Genomic DNA, 21370 nt, shown 5'->3' on the forward strand with positions numbered 1-21370 from the left:
AGTATATCTACCTCTCCTCCCAGTTTAGTGTCATCTGCAAACTTGCTGAGGGTGCAATCCACACCATCCTCCAGATCATTTATGAAGATATTGAACAAAACCGGCCCCAGGACCGACTCCTGGGGCACTCCACTTGATACCGGCTGCCAACTAGACATGGAGCCATTGATCACTACCCATTGAGCCCAACAATCTAGCCAGCTTTCTATCCACCTTATAGTCCATTCATCCAGCCCATACTTCTTTAACTTGCTGGCAAGAATACTGTGGGAGACCGTGTCAAAAGCTTTGCTAAAGTCAAGGAACAACACATCCACTGCTTTCCCTTCATCCACAGAGCCAGTTATCTCGTCATAGAAGGCAATTAGATTAGTCAGGCATGACTTGCCCTTGGTGAATCCACGCTGACTATTCCTGATCACTTTCCTCTCCTCTAAGTGCTTCAGAATTGATTCCTTGAGGACCTGCTCCATGATTTTTCCAGGGACTGAGATGAGGCTGACTGGCCTGTAGTTCCCAGGATCCTCCTTCTTCCCTTTTTTAAAGATGGGCACTACATTAGCCTTTTTCCAGTCATCCGGGACCTCCCCCGATCGCCACGAGTTTTGAAAGATAATGGGCAATGGCTCTGCAATCACATCCGCCAACTCCTTTAGCACTCTCGGATGCACCGCATCCGGCCCCATGGACTTGTGCTCGTCCAGCTTTTCTAAATAGTCCCGAAACACTTCTTTCTCCACAGAGGGCTGGTCACCTGGTCCCCATGCTGTGCTGCCCAGTGCAGCAGTCTGGGAGCTGACCTTGTTCGTGAAGACAGAGGCAAAAAAAGTATTGAGTACATTAGCTTTTTCCACATACTCTGTCATGAGGTTGCCTCCCTCATTCAGTAAGGGGCCCACACTTTCCTTGACTTTCTTCTTGTTGTTAACATACCTGAAGAAACCCTTCTTGTTACTCTTAACATCTCTTGCTAGCTGCAACTCCAGGTGTGATTTGGCCTTCCTGATTTCACTCCTGCAAGCCCGAGCAATATTTTTATACTCATCCCTGGTCATTTGTCCAATCTTCCACTTCTTGTAAGCTTCTTTTTTGTATTTAAGAGCAGCAAGGATTTCACTGTTAAGCCAAGCTAATCGCCTGCCATATTTACTATTCTTTCTACACATCGGGATGGTTTGTCCCTGTAACCTCAATAAGGATTCTTTAAAATACAGCCAGCTCTCCTGGACTCCTTTCCCCCTCATGTTATTCTCCCAGGGGATCTTGCCCATCAATTCCCTGAGGGAGTCAAAGTCTGCTTTTCTGAAGTCCAGGGTCTGTATTCTGCTGCTCTCCTTTCTTCCTTGTGTTAGGATCCTGAACTCGACCATCTCATGGTCACTGCCTCCCAGGTTCCCATCCACTTTTGCTTCCCCTACTAATTCTTCCCGGTTTGTGAGCAGCAGGTCAAGAAGAGCTCTGCCCCTAGTTGGTTCATCCAGCACTTGCACCAGGAAATTGTCCCCTACACTTTCCAAAAACTTCCTGGATTCCCGGGGAAGGTTTGTAAAAATCCTCACCAATTTGCATAAGTGACCACAGACCCAAACCCTTGGATCTTAGAACAATGAAAAAGCATTCAGTTTCCTTACAAGAAGACTTTTAATAGAAGTAAAGGAATCACCTCTGTAAAATCAGGATGGTAGATACCTTACAGGGTAATTAGATTCAAAACATAGAGAATCCCTCTAGGCAAAACCTTAAGTTACAAAAACGACACACAGACAGGAATATTCATTCTATTCAGCACAGCTATTTTCTCAGCCATCTAAAGAAATCATAATCTAACACATACCTAGCTAGATGACTTACTAAGTTCTAAGACTCCATTCCTGTTCTGTCCCCGGCAAAAGCATCATACAGACAGACACAGACCCTTTGTTTTTCTCCCTCCCAGCTTTTGAAAGTATCTTGTCTCCTCATTGGTCATTTGGTCAGGTGCCAGCGAGGTTACCTTTAGCTTCTTAACCCTTTACAGGTGAGAGGTTTTTTCCTCTGGCCAGGAGGGATTTTAAAGGGGTTTACCCTTCCCTTTATATTTATGACAACCGTGAAGGTGGGAAGGTTTCTATCACATGGATGCTGAGCTGTTCGTAGAGTGGAGAGATGACGGCCAGTGGAGACCATCAGACCATCTCCTCTGCCCCCCGCTCCCATACAGTGTGGGCCAGAGCGCCCAGCCCAGGGGATCTGAATGACATTGCCTGGGAGTTGGACATTCGAATCCCTTTAGTGGCTGGGCCAGCATCAGGCTTGGAGATGCTTCTGCCAAGGCCTGGGCTGGATTCTCCTTCCCTGGTGATGTGTAACGCAAGCTGGGACATTTCTCTAACAGCTCTGTTCTAGTTCAAGCCAGGATTAGCTCAGGGCTGTCCCAGGGCCACGGCTATGCAGGGGTCAGACGGGACCAGCACCGTGGTCCCTTCCGGCCTTGGAATGGACGAATCTATCGAAGGAACGTGGGTCTCTTATTGCAGTGGATCGGGGTGGAGGGACCCAGGATATCTGCAGGCAGCTCTGGGAATCTCTGTCATCCCTCTGGCTCAGACAAATCTGGTCTTTATTCAGCCAGGGATCAGGAACACGGCATTGCTCGGTACTGGGGAGCACTGGCCAGCAATGCCCCTGTTAACAGGTGGAGAGAGAGCCAGACGGAGGGGAGTGTGGAGACACACAGATCAATTCCATCTGTATCTGCTTGTCAGCTACTGGATTTGGGTGTCAGGGTGGGGGTTGGGCATAATTCCAGCCCTTTAGGTGTTACAGCCCCACAACCTGTAACCAGAGACCTACCCTGCCTGAGTGGAGTCAGCGCTTGCCCCAGACGACACGGGTCAGCAGGGAACTCAGTGCTGGAGACATTGGTATCAGATCTGTACTGATTCCAGAGTATATAAGACAGGAAGTGAAATTTACAAGCAGTGTGGCGGAGGAGTTTGGGGCGGCCGCAGGTCCTAGAACCATCGGACTGAGGTGCTGCAAGTTGTGGTGAAGCAGTGTGGCCTAGTCGCGAGACCACAGGCCCGCACCTCAGGATACCTGGGTTCTGTTCCCAGCTCTGCTGCTGGGTAACCTTGGGCAAGTCATGGCCCCTCTCCATGCCTCAGTTTTCCCATCTGGGGCTAATGAGCCCAACCACCTTTGTAAAGTGCTTGGAGATCTGCTGATGGGAAGAGCTAGGGGCCCAGATCCACAAAGATATTTAGGCTCCTGGTGATTTCAATGGGAGTTTTGCACCTAAACCCTTCTGTGGATCTGGGCCTAGATGTTCATATTTAGTTCCAATTTTGCTAATTGCTCAACCCAGCTTCCCTGCATCCTGCCCACCGCCCCATTATCCTTACCCAACCCTGGTTCACTCACACACGCAAAGTCCAATCTACAGGCCAGTAATGGAAAAGGCAGCACGAATTGTTCAAACAAGACTGTTCTTATTCAAAAATGGCTTTTTTCCCCTCAAACAACCATCCGTTTTCAATATTTTCCAAATATTTGGAAATACACAATTCTTCATTTTGTCCCAATCTATGCTTTCCAGGTTCCCAGGATTTTGGTTTTACCAACCTCCAGTTAGTATCAAGTAATATATAATAAATAATTAAATATTTGTGGGGCGGGGAGAGGAAAAAAGAAAAGGAAATACTGAAAACAAATAAAAGTCAGGTCTGGCTCAAACTGTGCGAAACAAAACATTCGAAATTTCATATGTTTTCATGCAATTGTTTCAATGTTCTATTGTCATGGGCTGTTTAATTTGACTCGCCACGCTTCGTGGTGATAGGTTGCCCACCTAAGCCACATGGCCCCATTCCTGCTCTCTGGTTGGATGAAAGAAAGTTTTTAAGCCAGCCAATGACACACTGCCGCTAGGAATTTTGATGGTGGAAAACTCCTGAAGAATGGATTAGGTATAAAAATGATCAGCATTTGTAGAGGGTCTATAAAATTCAATAGAAAAAATTTTTACCCTTGCTCCAGAATCCCCTCTGCTGAAGTAAAACCCTGTACACATGGGGGAATTCTAATGACTAATGAATGCTACAGACTAGGGACCGAATGGCTAGGCAGCAGTTCTGCGGAAAAGGACCTAGGGGTGACAGTGGACGAGAAGCTGGATATGAGTCAGCAGTGTGCCCTTGTTGCCAAGAAGGCCAATGGCATTTTGGGATGTATAAGTAGGGGCATAGCGAGCAGATCGAGGGACGTGATCGTTCCCCTCTATTCGACATTGGTGAGGCCTCATCTGGAGTACTGTGTCCAGTTTTGGGCCCCACACTTCAAGAAGGATGTGGATAAATTGGAGAGAGTCCAGCGAAGGGCAACAAAAATGATTAGGGGTCTGGAACACATGAGTTATGAGGAGAGGCTGAGGGAGCTGGGATTGTTTAGCCTGCAGAAGAGAAGAATGAGGGGGGATTTGATAGCTGCTTTCAACTACCTGAAAGGGGGTTCCAAAGAGGATGGCTCTAGACTGTTCTCAATGGTAGTAGATGACAGAACGAGGAATAATGGTCTCAAGTTGCAGTGGGGGAGGTTTAGATGGGATATTAGGAAAAACTTTTTCCACTAAGAGGGTGGTGAAACACTGGAATGAGTTACCTAGGGAGGTGGTAGAATCTCCTTCCTTAGAGGTTTTTAAGGTCAGGCTTGACAAAGCCCTGGCTGGGATGATTTAACTGGGAATTGGTCCTGCTTCGAGCAGGGGGTTGGACTAGATGACCTTCTGGGGTCCCTTCCAACCCTGATATTCTATGATTCTATGATTCTATGACTCAGGAGGAAAGTTTTTCACCAAATATTGTTCTGGGGGTAATGGGGCACTTGGATCGGACAGACACAACACAAATGGAGAGATACGGGGACAGAAGCAAGTCAGACACAAAGTAAAAAGCCAGGCAGAAACAACCTGGAAGCAAAGAAATATGGCCCCGAGAGACAGCTAAGAGAAGAAGCTTTTTGAGCACAGAGATGGAGATGCAGGCTGGAGATGCAGGCTTGGGACAGTGAACAGAGTTGCTGTCTGCTGCTGTTTGATTCCAACTGTGTTCAGGGAAAGAGGACTTGGGATATTCCTTGTAAATAAATAGATCACAGCAAAGGAAATACCAGACTGCATCATCAATCTGCTTCCAACTGGAACACCCTCAGGGTCCCAAACATTGACTAGCCACTTGGGGTGAAAAAAACATAGAATGAAATTTCAAACATCGATGGGGTATTTCTAGCCACAAAAGGATTTCAGGACTGAGCCATTCGTAGCATTTCTCTAACACTAGGAAAAAATACTCTGATCTAAAGCACCGCGGGGGTTCCACACAGGCACATTGCCCAGTATGGCAATATTTGCCCTTTAAAGGGGAGTGTCTCCTTTAACGCAGCTTCTGCAGAGTTTCGTTGATCCAGGGGATGAATTTGGAGATTCTTGTGTATATGCTGGGGGGGTGTCCGTCCGGATCTCCATTGGAAACAATGCCCTGGACCACCCCGTTGCACACCAGGGGCCCGCCGGAATCACCCTGCCAATAAGGAGAATAACATCAGTGACTGACATTACCCAGCCCAGCCTGTCCTGCGGAGATCTCAGACTGCATGTGGTACAGGTGTTCTCTGCAGCTGAAGGCCCAGCCCTTTCCACCACACAGAACAGTCCTCTCAATGGGTGGTCAGAGAGAGAAATCTAGAGCTGGACAGAATGATGTAACCGTGGAAAAGGTAGTTCCTACAATACTGAAATTTTCCACAGCAAACAATCAATTTTCAATTTTTGCTCTAGGCAAATTGAAAGGAAATATTTCATTTTGGGTCAGTTCCACCTGAATCAGAATATTTCAGTTTTTTAAAATGAACTCAAACATTTAGTTTGGAATCAGTTCAACAAAATATTAAACTGCTTTTTCCTATCTGTGCATTGCCTTTCCAGAGTAGTAGTTCAGGTCTGTATTCTCTCCTAAGGGGTTGGCTCCCTTGAGGACTACATCTCCCAGCTCCCAACCTGGAGTTGCCTCTGATTGAATGTTCAGGGCATCAAGGGAATCACCTGACTCAGTGCATTGTAGGAGTTGTAGTCCAGACAGGGCCTACATAAGGGAAAACAGAGGCCTGAACTACAGCTTCCAGAAGGCAATGTGCTGATAAGGAACTGAAGTTTAATGTTGTACTCACTTGAAATGAAGCATTTCAGGTCAGGTCAGCAAACCAAAATCCTAGAATTATAGAAATGTCAGCCTGGAAGTGACCTTGAAAGGTCACCTAGTCTACCCCTTTTCACTGAGGCTGGACCAAATAAACCTAGACCATCCCTGACAGGTATCTTGCCAACCTGGGCTTAAAAACTTCCAATGATGGGGATTCTGCAACCTCCCTAGTTAACCTGTTCCAGACCTTAATGACCCTGAGAGTTAGAAAGTTTTTCCGAATACAGTAACTCCTCGCTTAACCTTATAGTTATGTTCCTGAAAAATGCGATTTTAAGCGAAATGGTGTTAAGCAAATCAAATTTCCCCATAAGAATTAATGTAAATGGGGGGGTTAGGATCCAGGGAAATTTTTTTCACCAGACAAAAGACTATATTATATATATACACACATAGTATACGTTTTAAACAAACAATTTAATACTGGTACACAGTGATGCTGATTGCGAAGCTTGGTTGAGGTGGTGAAGTCAGAGGGTGGGATATTTCCCAGGGGTTGCCTTGCTGCTAAATGATGAACTAGCACTTGGCTGAGCCCTCAAGGGTTAACACTTTGTTGTTAATGTAGCCTCACACTCTACAAGGCAGCATGAATGGAGGGAGGGGAGACAGCGTGGCAGACAGAGACAGAGACAGAGACACACACCCTGTGTGTGAGAGAGAGATGTACATTGCCCCTTTAAGTACGCTGACCCTACTCTAAGCACATTGCCTTTTTAAGTAGATCAGCAAGCTGAGACAGCAGCTGCTGCCAGGAACCTCCTTCCGTCCTGAGCCCTGTCGTGTGTCCTGCTCTATGGAAGATGGGGTAAGTGGGGTGCAGGAGCAGGGGGGAGGGGGACACCCTGATATTAGCTCCCCTCTTCCCCCCCACTCCGCACAGCAAGCAGGAGGCTCCGGGGAGCAGCTACAAGGCAGAGGGCAGGAGCAGCACATGGCAGTGGGAGGAGGGACAGCTGAACTACCGGCAATTGATAGCCTGCTGGGCGGCTGCCCCACAGGGAACTTAGGGGAGCGGGGAGCTGATGGGGGGCTGCCGGCCCACCCTGGTTCCAAGCCCCCACCAGCTCACTGCAACGGGCTGCTCTTCCTGCAAGCAGTGGACAAAGGAGGCGGCTGCCAAACGACGTTATAAGGGAGCATTGCACAGCTTTAAACGAGCATGTTCCCTAACTGATCAGCAATGAAACAACGTTAACCGGGACGACTTTAAGTGAGGAGTTACTGTATCCAACATTAATCTCCCTTGCTGCAGATTAAGCCCAATACTCCTTGTCCCACCTTCAGTGGACATGGAGAATGTTTGGTCACTGTCCTCTTTAGAACAGCCCTTAGCATATCATAGAACCATAGAATCTCAGGGTTGGAAGGGACCTCAGGAGGTCATCTAGTCCGACCCCTGCTCAAAGCAGGACCAGCACCAACTAAATCATATTTGAAGATGGTTATCACATCCCCCCTCCAGCCTCATCTTCCCTAGCCTAAACATGCCCAATTCTTTAGCCTTTCCTCCTAGGTCAGCTGTTCTAAACCTCTGATCATTTTGTTGTTGTTTCTCTCCTCTGGACGCTCTCCAGTTTGTTCACATGGAAGCAGGGGTGAAGTGGGCCGGTACCGGCCAGTACGGTGTAGCGGCAAAAAGCCGGTACCGGCCTGTATGGAGCCAACGTTAAAGCGCTGCCACAGCAGTGCTTTAACGTCACTTCCCCTTTTGCCCCCACTCCGGGCTGCTGCCGGGGGGCAGGGCGGGGGGGAGGGGGGCAAAAAGGGAAGCTGCCCCAGAGCTGGCGATTTTAAAGGGCCCGGGGCTCCCAGCCATTGCCGCTGCTACCACAGCAGCAGCCTGAGCCCCGGGCCCTTTTAAATCACTGCCGGAGCCCCGGACGGCGCAGGCCAGGCAGTGCGGATGGGCTGGCTGGGGGAGGCTGACCCCCAGCCCCTCCCCTTCAGCCTGAGGCCCAGCCCCTTCCAGGGGCCCGGAGCTGGTCCCCTGCACTGGTAAGTGTTTCATATTACTTTCACCCCTGCATGGAAGGAAACATTTCAATCTGTTCACATCTCAGCATGTTTCATTTCCCTTTAAAATGTTGCAATGAAACATTTTGACTTTTCTGAGTCAAACCAGATTTTGGAATTTCTGCTCTGCCAAAAATGTTGAAATCTCAACTCTTCCTCAAAAACAAAGATTGAAATCTTGCCATTTCCTGTGAGATGGGAACACTGATTCTCCCTCAGCTCCAGTGACATCCTGGCCCTATGGATGTCAATAGCAAAGCTCCCATCCACATGTATGGGGCCAGGATTTCATCAGGGTCCTGTCTGTTGGGTGGCCTCAAGGTTGAGTTCACCAGTAGAGCCTCCAGGGAAGGTGAAGAGTAGAGACATGAGAACATGTGGTGGTGGTGGGGGGTCCCCATGTTTTATTAACATTTTCCCTAGAACATGTTTAAAAAAATCAAAGCCCAAAAATGTCTACTCATGAGGCATCATGGGAGTTGTATTTCAGGGGCCTCATGCCATTATGGGAACACAGGATTGGAAGGGGCGTACTGGGTCATGCAGTCCAGTTCCTGCTATCCCAGGCAGCCCTGTCATATCATCCCATCCATAAACTTATCAAGCTCTGTCTGCATCCTTGTTAGGTTGTTCCCCTTGCCCACAACTGCTGCCGTTGGAGGTTGTTCCAGAACCTCCCACCTCTGATGGTTAGAAACCTTCTCCTCATCTCCAGGCTCCATTGATCCCTGCCCCATTTATCCCCATTTGATTTTTCCTGTAGCTTCCACAGCTCGTCTCCCTCCCTGCTGTCCACTCCTCTGCCCACCCTGATGTATTTGTAGAGCAATCAGACCCTGCTCAGCCTGTGTTTTAGGCTAACATAGCTCAGTATTTTACTCCCCTCTCATGAGACTGGCTCTCCATTCCCCCGACCGTCCCACCAGCCCTTCTCGGCACCTGGTCCAGCCGGAATCCTTCTTTTTGGGACAGGGCTGCCCAGAACTCTGCACCGGATTCCAGCTGAGCTCTGCCCGGTGCCTTCTCTGCTGGCATTAAACCCTCCCTCTCTACTGGAGACACCTGAACTTCTCCATCCCAGGATCGCATGGGCCTTTCTCCTGGAGGCCCGTAGTCACCCTGCAATTGACAGACACACCCAGGTCTCCCTTCCGCTCTGTTGCTTCGAGCTCATGAGCCCTCAGCTCAGAGCAGCAATTTTCTTGTTTCTTGTCCCTATGTGCATGAGCCCATGTTAAATTTCAGCCCATTTCCACCAGCACCTTGCACAAGGGCACTAACACCAGAGATACCTCTCTGGAGACGTCCTAGATACTGGTTTCCCTGGGTGGGCTGCATCTCCCATGACGTACTATGGGCTCCCTTTGGGGAAGTGGAGCATGGGAGGGGCACGGCCATACTGGTTTCCACCAGCTCCTTCCCCTGGAGCAGCTTGCTGCACCCCCAGTGGCTCTGGGCTGGGGGGTATTTACCTGGAAGGCTGATTTCTTGGCGTGGGGGCTGCCGGCACACAGCATGGTGGTGGGGTCGTAATGCCGGTACCGCTCTCCGCACAGCCCGTCCGACACCACCTCCTGCTCCGCCTCCTGCAGCCTGTCGGTGGTGGTGTTCACTCCGGTCCGACCCCACCCGGCCACGCTGCACTCGGAGCCTGGGCTGACGTGGTGATCGGCCTCCGGCAGGGGGATGGGCATCACCCATTCGGTCAGCTCCGCGCTGCGCCATAGCTGCCATGGGGAGGAGAGAGAGAGAATGGACCCGGATCAGCGCTGGGACTGGGGCTGGGAAGGGGCAGCACCACCCGGCCAGAGCATGGATGTGAGTCCAGGGAGTGAGTGTGAGGTCACTGGGGGAGGGATGATGGGACGGGAGTGCTACCTTCAGCAGTGCGAGGTCACTGGGGGAGGGATGATGGGATGGGGGTGGTACCTGCAGCAGTGCGAGGTCACTGGGGGAGGGATGATGGGATGGGGGTGGTACCTGCAGCAGTGCGAGGTCACTGGGGGCCGGCTGATGGGATGGGGGTGGTACCCTAGCAGAATGAGGTCACTGGTGGCGGTACCTTCAGCAGCATGATGTCGTTATCAAAGTTCTCATTGCTGAAGTCAGGGTGCTGGATCCAGCGACGGGCCCGGATCCGTTGCCAGTTCTGTCCTGGCTTCATGAAGTCTTGGACTCCCAGGTAGACAAAGATATTGCTGGAAACGAGAAGGAGAGAATATGGGGGCGTTAGTGCCCTTTGGACAGTGAGGTCGGGCCATCACAGCCCCTCGAATAGGGACACCAACCCTGCACCTGGCCTGTGCAAATTTCTATCTATAGTTGTGCAACTGAGTAACACAGAGACCCTCTTATGCACCTACATGTGGATGGACTTCCTCCTTCTCCCCTCTTGTTGGCTAAAGAGACCCCAAAAGACTGACCAATGGACTGTTCTCCTATTCAGAGTGACCCATTGTCCAGTTCTTGTGTCCATTATTCAAAAAGGATGTTGATAAATTGGGGAAGGGTCAGAGAAGAGCCACGAGAATGATCAAAAGATTGGAAAACCTGCCTTATACTGACAGGTTTCAGAGTAACAGCCGTGTTAGTCTGTATTCGCAAAAAGAAAAGGAGTACTTGTGGCACCTTAGAGACTAACCAATTTATTGTAGCTCACGAAAGCTCATGCTCAAATAAATTGGTTAGTCTCTAAGGTGCCATAAGTACTCCTTTTCTTTTTGCCTTATACTGAGAAACTCAAGATCAATTGGTTTCTAATTTAGAGGGACTATAAAGGATTCTGTTTGTTTTTCTTTCTCAATTATTGTTTCATGGTATGAATTATTAACAGGGACTGTAACTAACCATTGGGAGAATTTACCAAAGGTCATCATGGATTCTGATTCACTGACAATTTTTAAACAAGACTGGATTTTTTAAAGATCGGCTGTAGATCAAAAGGAATTATTTGGGAGACATTTTCTGGTCTGTGTTATACAGGAGGTCGCACAAGGTGATCACAATGATCTTGTAATCTCTGAATCATTGAACTGCATACGGCAGAAGAAGGAAAATACCCATCAGAAGGTGTAAGGACCTTACCTGGGTGTAACTTTGAAATATTAAAAGAAATTTCTTAAAGGGGGAGAATCCCAGACGCCTTGGCTGGGCCGACACAGAAATAAGGTCGCTGGAGTGAATGAAACATACAAATAAGAAAAGGATCAAATAATATTTTATGCACCGTCGCCATCTACTGGGTATGGATGGAAGTAGGAAGAAGCCCAAATCTGCAAATGATCCTGGAGAGAGAGGTCATTATGTGAGATGAAAGAGCTTGCTGAGTGCCTCAGAGAAGATGCTGAAGTCCAGAAGGGTTCCCGGACACTTGGCCCAGCACCTCTGCATAGCCCCTTCCCTCCTCCAGAGTTAGCAGGACATGAGAAGTAGTGGTGAGACTTGATGGCAGAGATTGAATCTCTTCATCTTTCTTTAACCTCAGTATCTGGGTGTTCCCCTGTTGTCTCTGCTCTCGGCCTAGAGAGACCTCAAGGAACCATAACTTGGATTTTAACTAAGCTACGCTCTATGCCTGTTTCTCCTTCGTCAGTCCAAGTCAACAGCCTACGACAACCTCCAACAAACAACTTGAGGCAACTGCTTTTGATGCTTTAAACTAGTGTCCCCCCTCCAAACTAGAACTATCAGGGACCACATTCACAGAGCACCTTAAGGCAAAGTGCAACTTTAGCGCATGGAGAATTAATGACAGTGTGAGAAATGTGCTAGAGACATGAAAGTATTGATGGCTGATGATCGTAAGTGAATGTAGTAGGAAATCCTGGGGATTGGATCAGTCTCTGGTGCAACAGCTGAGCCCCAGCGCTGATCTACATCAATTGCTTACAAGGTTGTTGGGTTTGGCAGGGCTCAGATCCCCAAAAGGCAATTATGGGATTTCTTGATTGGTTAAGAAAAACCAAGTGCCTGGGTTTGTGAGGTGATGGACAAGGGAAAAGACCAGAGAAGAAGCCACATTTCAACTGAGTGAAGTGACTCAATCACAGGCATTTGAATACAAAGGTCAGCTGGGATATTCACCATGCTAGTTTGGTGGGTTTGGGCTTTAAAATCTAACAGGCACCCATGAAAATTCATAATTTTCACATCCCATAAACGTCTAGTCTTTGGGGCAACATATTTCCAGCTCTGATCCTGCCCCAGGGTGGGGGACTGGCTGGCTCGGTGGATGGGGAATGGGACAGAGGGCCTTTCCCCTCTAGGGGCACCAGCCCCAATCCAGCCCTAGGGCAGGTGACCAGCTGGCTCAGGGGTGCGGGATGGCATGTTTCTTACCCCAGGTTGCAGTTACAATGAGCCGCCGTCACCACCACGTCCTCCTGGATCAGGAACCCTCCACAGCTTCCCATTGACCCGATTTGCACGTAGGCCATGTAGGGTCTGGAGCCGAGCGGGGCTTCCTGGCCCCTGATGACCCGATCTGGAGAAAGACAGGGAGGGGTTCAAAAGGGAGTCTGGAGAGTGGGACCAAGAGCCCAGTGCAACGCAGACCCTAATCCATCAGCGCCACCTCCTGCTGGCCTGGATCAGCCCCTTGCCCACCTCCAGCCCGGCCTCCCCCTGGATCATCCCCCCAGCCTGGTGTCTACCCATACATGTACCCAGTGTAATCCACATATTCCCACGTGGACATGTCCATCCATCCATCCCTAATCCCACACCCAGCCATCCATTCATCTGTCTCTGGGGCTGCCCCAGGCCATCTCCCCACGCAGAGAAGTAGGCCAGGGATTCCCTAGCATTCTCCAGCCCCATTGCCCCCTCTCCTGACACCTACCTGAGCCTGAGGGCTAATCCCAAACCCTGCCCCTGATGTGGGCTGCCCATGAGCCCTGGTCTCCCTAATCTCACCACTAGAACTGGGCAAATTTTTCTAAGCAATTGGTAAATTTGCCAAAAAATGCAACTTTGGGGCATCAGAAGAACCTGCGAATTCCGGTGGAATTCTGAGGATTTATTTTGACTACCAAAAAAGGAAATTTTTTTCTGGAAAAAGGAGTCAACTTTAGTTCTTGGCATTGGGAAACAAAACAGCTCACCTTTTTCTTTTGAAATGTTGATTTGTTTAGAAATGGAGTGAATTATTTTTGAAAACAGCGGGAAAAAACCCCTCTAAAACAACCTGAAATCAAATGAAAAAACACCCCCAAAGTGTTGTTGGGATTGAAGTAAGCACATGAAAGCAAATGAAAAAGAAAAAACAATTGGTTCTGGATCAACTTTTTTAGTGAGAAAAACCAAATAAAATCATTTTTGGGTTGAAACCAATTTCCCCCAGATTTTATATTTCAGCCCCTGAACCAAAAACTCAGCGATTCGCTCAGCCCCACTCTGACCATTAGCCCCCGAGGGCTGGGAAATCAACCAGTCACTCAGCTCAACTCACCAGCATGAAGCCTCCAGGGCAGGAGAAAGGCTGCAGCCACTGGGAGAAAGGCCGTGGGGAGCAGGAGCAGCAGCATCCTTGGTACAAATCCAGGGGCTGGGTCTGGTGGGTCTGTCTCAGCCCCAGGGTTTATATAGAGCGGGTGGTAGAGAGGGGACCCTGGGAAGAGGTGATCCGGGAAGTGCAGGGTCATGGACCCAGCTACCAAGAAATGCCCCATCAGCGATGTGTCAGAGGTGGAGATTCCCCAAGAGGAAACGCCTGCATGGGGGGGGGGAGGGTTTCCTTCCTGCACTGGTGCCCTCCCTGCCATTGGCTGGGGCCATGGATAACGCTGCTTTCTTCCTGCCCCTGGTTGGGACAGAGCCAGTGCTGAGGCCTCTCAGCTACAGATGGCAGAATCCCCCCTGGTCTGATCTTCCCCTGGATACCTGTGTAAGGGAACTGTTGCCCCCTAACTAACATTCATGGGGGTGTTTTAGTTGCTAGCTGTCAGTACTAAAAAGGGTGAAGGGTCGATGGGGAATCAGGACCCTGAGACTGACAGTCCCCAGGTATAATGGGGAGAGGCCAATGCTCCAGGTCAGCCTGAATGACAGGGCGAGCAGGCTATTCAGGGAGTCAGGAAGCCAGGGAGGTCCCGTTCTCTGTGTGAGCTGGATTTGCCTGGGTCAGACAGAGTGGGGCTGAGCTAACGAGAAAGCAGGGGCCTGAGCTGAGCTGGGGAGCAGAGCTGGACCAGATCCAGAGAGAGCAGACCCTGTCCTGGGAGCAGAGCTGCAGCCCCAAAGCCAGCACAGTCCAGAGAGAACAGACTTGCCCTGGGAGCAGAGCTGCAGCAACCAGAGCCAGAGGGGCCAGAAAAGCAGCCCAGGAAGCAGGTCAGTGCTGGGAGCAGAGTCACAGAAGCAGCCTGCAGAGCAGACCTGTCCTGGGAGCAGAGCTGAGGCAACCAGAGCCAGAGGGGCCAGAAAAGCAGCCCAGGAAGCAGGTCAGTGCTGGGAGCAGAGTCACAGAAGCAGCCTGCAGAGCAGACCTGTCCTGGGAGCAGAGCTGCAGCGACCAGAGCCAAAGAAGCAGCCCAGGGAGCTGGAGGCAGAGCAGCAGCCGTGCAGAGACCGAGTGGTGCAGCCGGGGCTGGAGCAGTCCGGAGCTGGGTGCAGTGAGCAGCTGGGGAGAGCGAGGGGGACCCTGGGCAGTGGGCCCAGCACAGGGAGACCAGGCTTGGATCGTAACCCCGACAGGGCGGGGGCGACACAGGGCAGAAGGGTCCTGCCACTTAGAGCCTGAGACCGTGCGGCCATCACCAGAGCAAGTGTCCAACCCAGAGCATCCCTGCAGCACAACCAGGGCCTGAGCAGGAGGCCTGGGGCTTACAAGGAACAGACTGTGAACTGCCCTGACGTTCCAGAGACACTGTTTGTGATGTTCCCTGCCACAGAGCGGGTTGATGTGTTTCCTTTAACCTTTCCCATTTTTCCTGATTCTTTTTAAAATTAATTGTTGATTAAATAACTTGCATTTGCTTTAACTTGTATGTAATGGTCAGTGGGTCAGAGAAGTGCCCAGTGCAGAGAGAGTACCCCTGGAGTGGGGACACCCTAGCCCCTGTCCTAGGTGATCACAGCAGGGTTGGGGGTCGAGCCCCCCAGGAATCCTGGGCCCAGCCTTGTTGGGGTTACGAGGACTCTGCCAGACAGGAGAGTGGAAGGGGAGTCCTCAAGGGCAGGGAGGCCACTGGGTAAAGGAAGTGGGAGCGAGGACTCAGCTCCTTTCGCTAGCCCACTTCACCAGGGTAGTGCAGAAGCCAGGAAAGTTCCCCACAATAGCGGGACTATTCCCCCGCTTACACCTGGATCCATAGATGTTCGTGCCCTCCTGAGTGACCCCAGCCAGAGAAGCTCACCGAGCTCCCCTGGATTGAGCCCGGTCACTGGTGTTTGACGAACGCCTCTTCCAGCAAGGCAGCAAAGCCGGGTCTGCTGCCACCTGGAGATGGAGGAACCCCCCTGCTCTGTGGAGCTGGTTCCCCTGGTGAATCCCCCTCCCTGTCACATACTGGGGACTCCTTTCCCATTGGATTTGATCAGGCTCCAACTTCCTCTGTTAGATCTTGCTCTGCCTTTCCCTTTTGGATTGAAGAGCCCCCAGCACCCGGCTTTGTCTCCCCGCGAAGGTCCTTGTGCCCTGAGCGGCCACAGACTTGTGGAGAGGCCAAACAGAGCGAGTGCTTTCAGTCTCTTCCTGCCAGGTGTTTTCTCCAGCCCTCCAATCATTTGCCTGGCGCCATCCTGCCCCATCTCCAGTTTGGTGCCAGCCCTTTTAAAGTGCGCAGCCCTGAACTGGGCGCAGGATCCCTGGATCCCCCGGGAAACACCCTCCCTGTTCCTGCTCACCATGGCCCTGTTGCGGTCTTAGCAGCAGTGCAAGTCCAGAATCTATCTATCTATCTATCTATCTATCTATCTATCTATCTATCTATCTATCTATCTATCTATCTATCTATCTATCTAAAGAGATCTCTGAGCCGTTAGTGATTATCTTAGAGAACTCATGAACAAAGGGAGAGATCTCAGAGGACTGGAAAAGAGCAAAGATAGTACCTGTCTATAAAAAGGGGGAATAAGGGTAACCCAGGGAATTATAGACCAGTCACCTATATTTTGGTACCTGGAAAGAGAATGGAGCAAATAATCCAACACTCAGATCTCCATCCTTAGAGGCTTTTAAGGTCCAGCTTGACCAAGCCCTGGCTGGTATGATTTACTTGGGTTTGGTCCTGCTTTGAGCAGGGGGTTGGACTAGCTGACCTCCTGAGGTCTCTTCCAACCCTAATCTTCTATGGATCTATGATTCTATAATTTTAAGCATCTAAAAGAAAAGAAGGTAATAAGTAAGAGTTAACATGGGTTTGTCAAGAACAAATCATGTCTAACCAACGTAGTATCTTTTGACAGGGTAACAAGCCTAGTTGATAGGTGGGGAGCAGTACATGTGATTTATCTCAAGTTTAGTAAAGCTTTTGTTATGTCTTGCATGACCTTCTCATAAACAAACTAGGGAAATATAGCCTAGAAGAACCTACTATAAGGTGGGCACATAACTGGTTGGAAAACTGTTCCCAGAGAGTTGTTATCAGTGGTTCACAGCCAAGCAGAAGCAGCATATCGAGTGGAGTCCTGCAGGGATCTATCCTGGGTCAGGTTCTATTCAATAACTGCATAAATGGCATAGAGAGTACACTTATAAAGTATGCAGATGATACCAATCTGGGAGGAGTTGCGCGTGGTTTGGAGGACAGGATTAGAATTCAAAATGATCTTGACAAACTGCAGAGATGGTGTGAAATAGATAGGACACAATTCAATAACGATAAATGCAAATCACTGTACTTAGGAAGGAACAATCTGTTTCACACATATGAAATGGGAAATGACTGCCTGGGAAGGAGCAGATCAAAAATTGAATATGAGCCAACAGTAATCCTGTTGCAAAACAAGTGAATGTAATTCTGAGATCTATTAGCAGGAGTCTTATAAGCAAGACACAAGAAGCAATTCTTCTGCACTACTCAGCACTGATTAGTCCTCAACTGGAATATTGCATCCAGCTGAGGGTCCCGCATTTCAGGAAAGATGTGGAGAAATTGGAGAAATTCCAGAGGAGAGCAACAAAAATGATTACAGGACTAGAAAACATGATCTCTGAGGAAAGATTGAAGAAACTGGGTTTGTTTAGTCTGGAGAAGAGAAGGCTGAGGAGGACATGATAACAGTCTTCAAATACCTAAAAGATTGTTATGAATAGGAGGGTGATAAATCGTTCTCCTTAATCACTGAGGACAGGACAGGAAGCAATGGGCTTAAACTGTAACAAGGGAGATTTAGGTTGGGCATTAGGAAAAACTTCCTGACTGTCAGGGTGGTTAAGCACTAGAACAAATTGCCCAGGGAGGTTGTGGAATTGCCTTCTTTGGAGATTTCTAAGAGCAGGTTAGACAAACATCTGTTAGGGATGGTCTAGATAATACTTAGACCTACCTCAGTGCAGGGGACTGGATGAGATGACATATCATGGTCCCTTCTAGTTCTTTCTTTCTTTCTTTCTTTCTTTCTTTCTTTCTTTCTTTCTTTCTTTCTTTCTTTCTTTCTTTCTTTCTTTCTTTCTTTCTTTCTTTCGATTTTTGAGTTGTTCAGAGCTTATTTGTTTAATTACATTTGTTTGTTGATGTTGATTTAATTCTGGGTAATTGTTTGCGGTTAGGTTGGGCTTACTAAGGCAGGAGGGTTCGTCAATGTTGCAAGTGTCATCCTTATGGTGGAAAAGACCATCCCTCCATCCAACCATCCATCTCTCTACCCGTCCATGTGTCCATCCGACCATCCATCCATTCATCCTTCCGTTCCTCCATCTGTCTATCCATGTATCCATCCCTGCCTATCCATCCATCCCTCTATCCATTCCTGCACTATCCATCCACCCATCCATCCATCCCCATACACATCCATCCATCCATCCATCCCCACACCTAAATTCATAGATTCCAAGGCCTGCAGGGACCATGGTGATCATCTGGTCTGAACTCCTGTGTAACTCTGCCCAGAGAACTGCCCCACAATTATACCTAGAATGAATTGTTTAGAAAAAACATCCAGTCTTCATTTTAAAATGGTCAGTTATTAAGAATTGACCATGACTCTTTATTAAATCTTTGTTCCCTGTGTAGATACTTATAGACTGTGATCATGTCACCCAATAGCTTTCTCTTTGTTAAACTAAACAGATTGAGCTCTTTGAGTCTATCACTGTCAGGCATGTTTTCTAATCCTTTGATCATTCTCATGGCTCTTCTCTGACCCCTCCCCAATATATCAAAATACTTCTTTAATTGTGGGCCCCAGATTTGGACACAGGATTCCAGCAGAACTTGCACCAGTGTCAAATCCAGAGGTAAAATAACCTCTATACTCCTACTCGACATTCCACTGTATATGAACCCCAGGATTACATTAGAGATTTTGGCCACAGCGTCACACTGGGAGATCATGTTCAGCTGCTTATCCACCATGACCCCCAAATATTTTGCAGAGTCTCTGCTTCCCAGGATAGCATCCCCCATCCTGTAAATATGGCCGACATTTTTTTTCTTGGATGTATACACTGACATTTAGCCATGTCAAAATGCATAATGTTTGCTTGCACTCAGTTTACCAAACAATCTAGATCACTCTGTATCGGTGCCCTGTCATCTTCATTATTGAACACTCCCCCAATTTTTGAGTCATCTACAAACGTTATCAGTGATGATTTCATGTTTTCTTCCAGGGCATTGATAAAAATGGTAAGTGGCATAGGACAAGAACTGATACCTGACCCCACAAGAAACACACCCATTTGATGATGATTCCCCATTTACAATTACATTTTGAGACCTCTAATTTAGCTATCTTTTAATCCATTTCTTGTATGCCATGGTAATCTTATATCATTCTCGTTTTTAATCAGCATGTGCAGTACCAAGTCAAATGCCTTCCAGAATTATAAGTATATAACATTATCACCAAAGTTGTAATCTGATCCAAAGGAGACAAGGTCTGTGAGGGGATATCTTTTATTGGACCAACTTTTATTGGTGAGAAAAACACACTTTTGAGCCTACACAAAGCTCTTCTTCAGGTCTGGGAAAGGATATCGGGGTGTCACAGGTAAGTACAAGTGGAACAGGTTGTTTAGCATAAGTACTTAGTACATATTTCTCTCCAAACTCATCAGAAGCAAGCTCCACGAAGATCAGGACCAGGACCCACCAACTCAAAGTAGCATCAGACCCTGCCAGAACAAAAGATGCAAAACATGCAGAAATATCTCCACTGCTACAATGGTCAACACCCCATCCCACAATGCACCTTTCAAGATCAGTGGGTCCTACACATGCCCATCACAACATGTGGTTTTCCTCATCCAGTTCACTAAATGCCCCAATAAGAACAAAGTGGGTGAAATGAGACAACCACCTTCAAATGAACTCACACAGAAAAATGATGGAAGACAAAAACATGTTACCATCCAGGGACAAACACTTTTCACAAAATGATCACTCCATGTCTGACCTCTCAGTCCTCATCCTCAAAGGAAATCTGCACAACACTTGCAAAAGATGAGCCTGGGAGCTTAAATTCATAACTTTACTAGACACTTAAAAAAAAATAAAAAAAAAATAAAGTGAATAGAGACACCTGATTCTTGGCTTATTACAAGAATCTGTAACCCACTAAACCCCTTTCCCCACACCTTTTCCACCCTCTTTCTCCCCCTATGACTGGAGAGATGTTAACAGGCTACTTCACCTTTTATGATCCCTTGAAATATGTGTTAACTTCTTATGCTAAACAATCTGTTTCCACCTTGCATTGAGCTGTGACACACAGAGGACCCCTCCCGGACCTGAAGATGAGTTCTGTGTAAGCTCCAAAGCTTGTCTCTCTCACTCAGATAAATTAATGCAATAGGATATCACCTTACCCACCTTGTCTTTGACATATCCTCGGATCCACATGGCTACAACAAAGCTGCGTAAATCCAAAAAAGATATCAAGTTCAACAATCGCTGAGCTTTACACCCATTGGGACAGTAGTGGGCACTGTTGCCACAACAGGTGAATTCCTGCTGGGTCGGTATCTCTTGGAGACAGGGAACAGAGTGGCAACAAACCCTCTGTTTAGTATTCAGGGGCCATGAGGTGCAGATGTGGGGCGAATGCCAGGCAGAGCAGTTACAGTCAGACGCAGAAAGGAATCCAGACACACACACACAGAGGCTGCTGCATCAAGCATTGCACCACAAGTGGCATGTGCCGGGTGGAAAGAAGAGGTTAACGAGGGCTTACTCAGCTGTGTCAAGGAACCAGTGTGAACAGAGTGAAGGGTTCATGCACAGGGCAGAATGATGGTCCACACCAGGAGAAGTAGGAACTGAAAAGTTCAGATACAGGACCTGTCCCCTGTAGAGGGTAGCAGCTCTATTCGGACCTCAGGAAGTGGGGATTTGATGGCTAATGGGGGAGAGGGAAATGGGACTTAGGGACTTTTCCCTCTAGGGGGTGCTGGCTCCAATACCAGCCTTTCTATAGTTGTTGTTGTTTTTCTTTTTTTTTTTGCACCATCCAAAAGGGTTTAATAGAGAGAATCTGATCCCTGCTCTAGAATCCCACAGGAGAGTCAAAAAACTCTGAGAGACACAAAGGGTTTTATCTCAACATCTATGGACTGCTTCCCCCACCCCCAATCCATTTTGATACCAATCAATTCATAGCATTTTTCTAAGAGTAATGAAGATAATCTGCATTTCACACTCAAAGCCTAGTTAGCCCATGGCTGGTCTAGCCAGGCAAAGAGCCAGGAAAATGGATGTCTGCTTCAGTGCTGTTTCTGCAGAATGTTCTGGATCCAGGGGATGAAGGTGGAGAGTCTTGTGAACACGCTTGGGTGGTAGAAATTCCCATCAACATATGAAGCGATGCCCTGGGCCACTCCCTCACATACCAAATGGCCACTAGAATCACCTGGGATTAGGAAAAACCCTAATTATGTTTGCATTTCTCTAGCATGTCTTTTTATCTACAGATGTGATTGCATGAGAGTAGAGACAGTTGAAATATTTGGAAAGAAATAC

At 48.3% G+C, this 21370-nt stretch overlaps 1 protein-coding gene across 1 annotated transcript; it reads right to left on the reverse strand.

The window, feature by feature from the left end:
- Positions 1-1704: 1704 nt before the first annotated feature.
- LOC125622042 (duodenase-1) lies at positions 1705-14006 on the reverse strand. The gene is made up of 5 exons (XM_048819604.2): positions 13699-14006; positions 12588-12732; positions 10312-10447; positions 9722-9976; positions 1705-5555 (listed from the first exon to the last, which is right to left on the reverse strand). Exons 1-5 carry the CDS (start codon positions 13916-13918, stop codon positions 5409-5411), a joined length of 903 nt encoding a protein of 300 aa, XP_048675561.2. The 5' UTR covers positions 13919-14006; the 3' UTR covers positions 1705-5408.
- Positions 14007-21370: the final 7364 nt, after the last annotated feature.

The sequence above is a fragment of the Caretta caretta genome, chromosome 13, assembly GCF_965140235.1.
Source record: "Caretta caretta isolate rCarCar2 chromosome 13, rCarCar1.hap1, whole genome shotgun sequence".
NCBI lineage: Eukaryota > Metazoa > Chordata > Testudines > Cheloniidae > Caretta > Caretta caretta.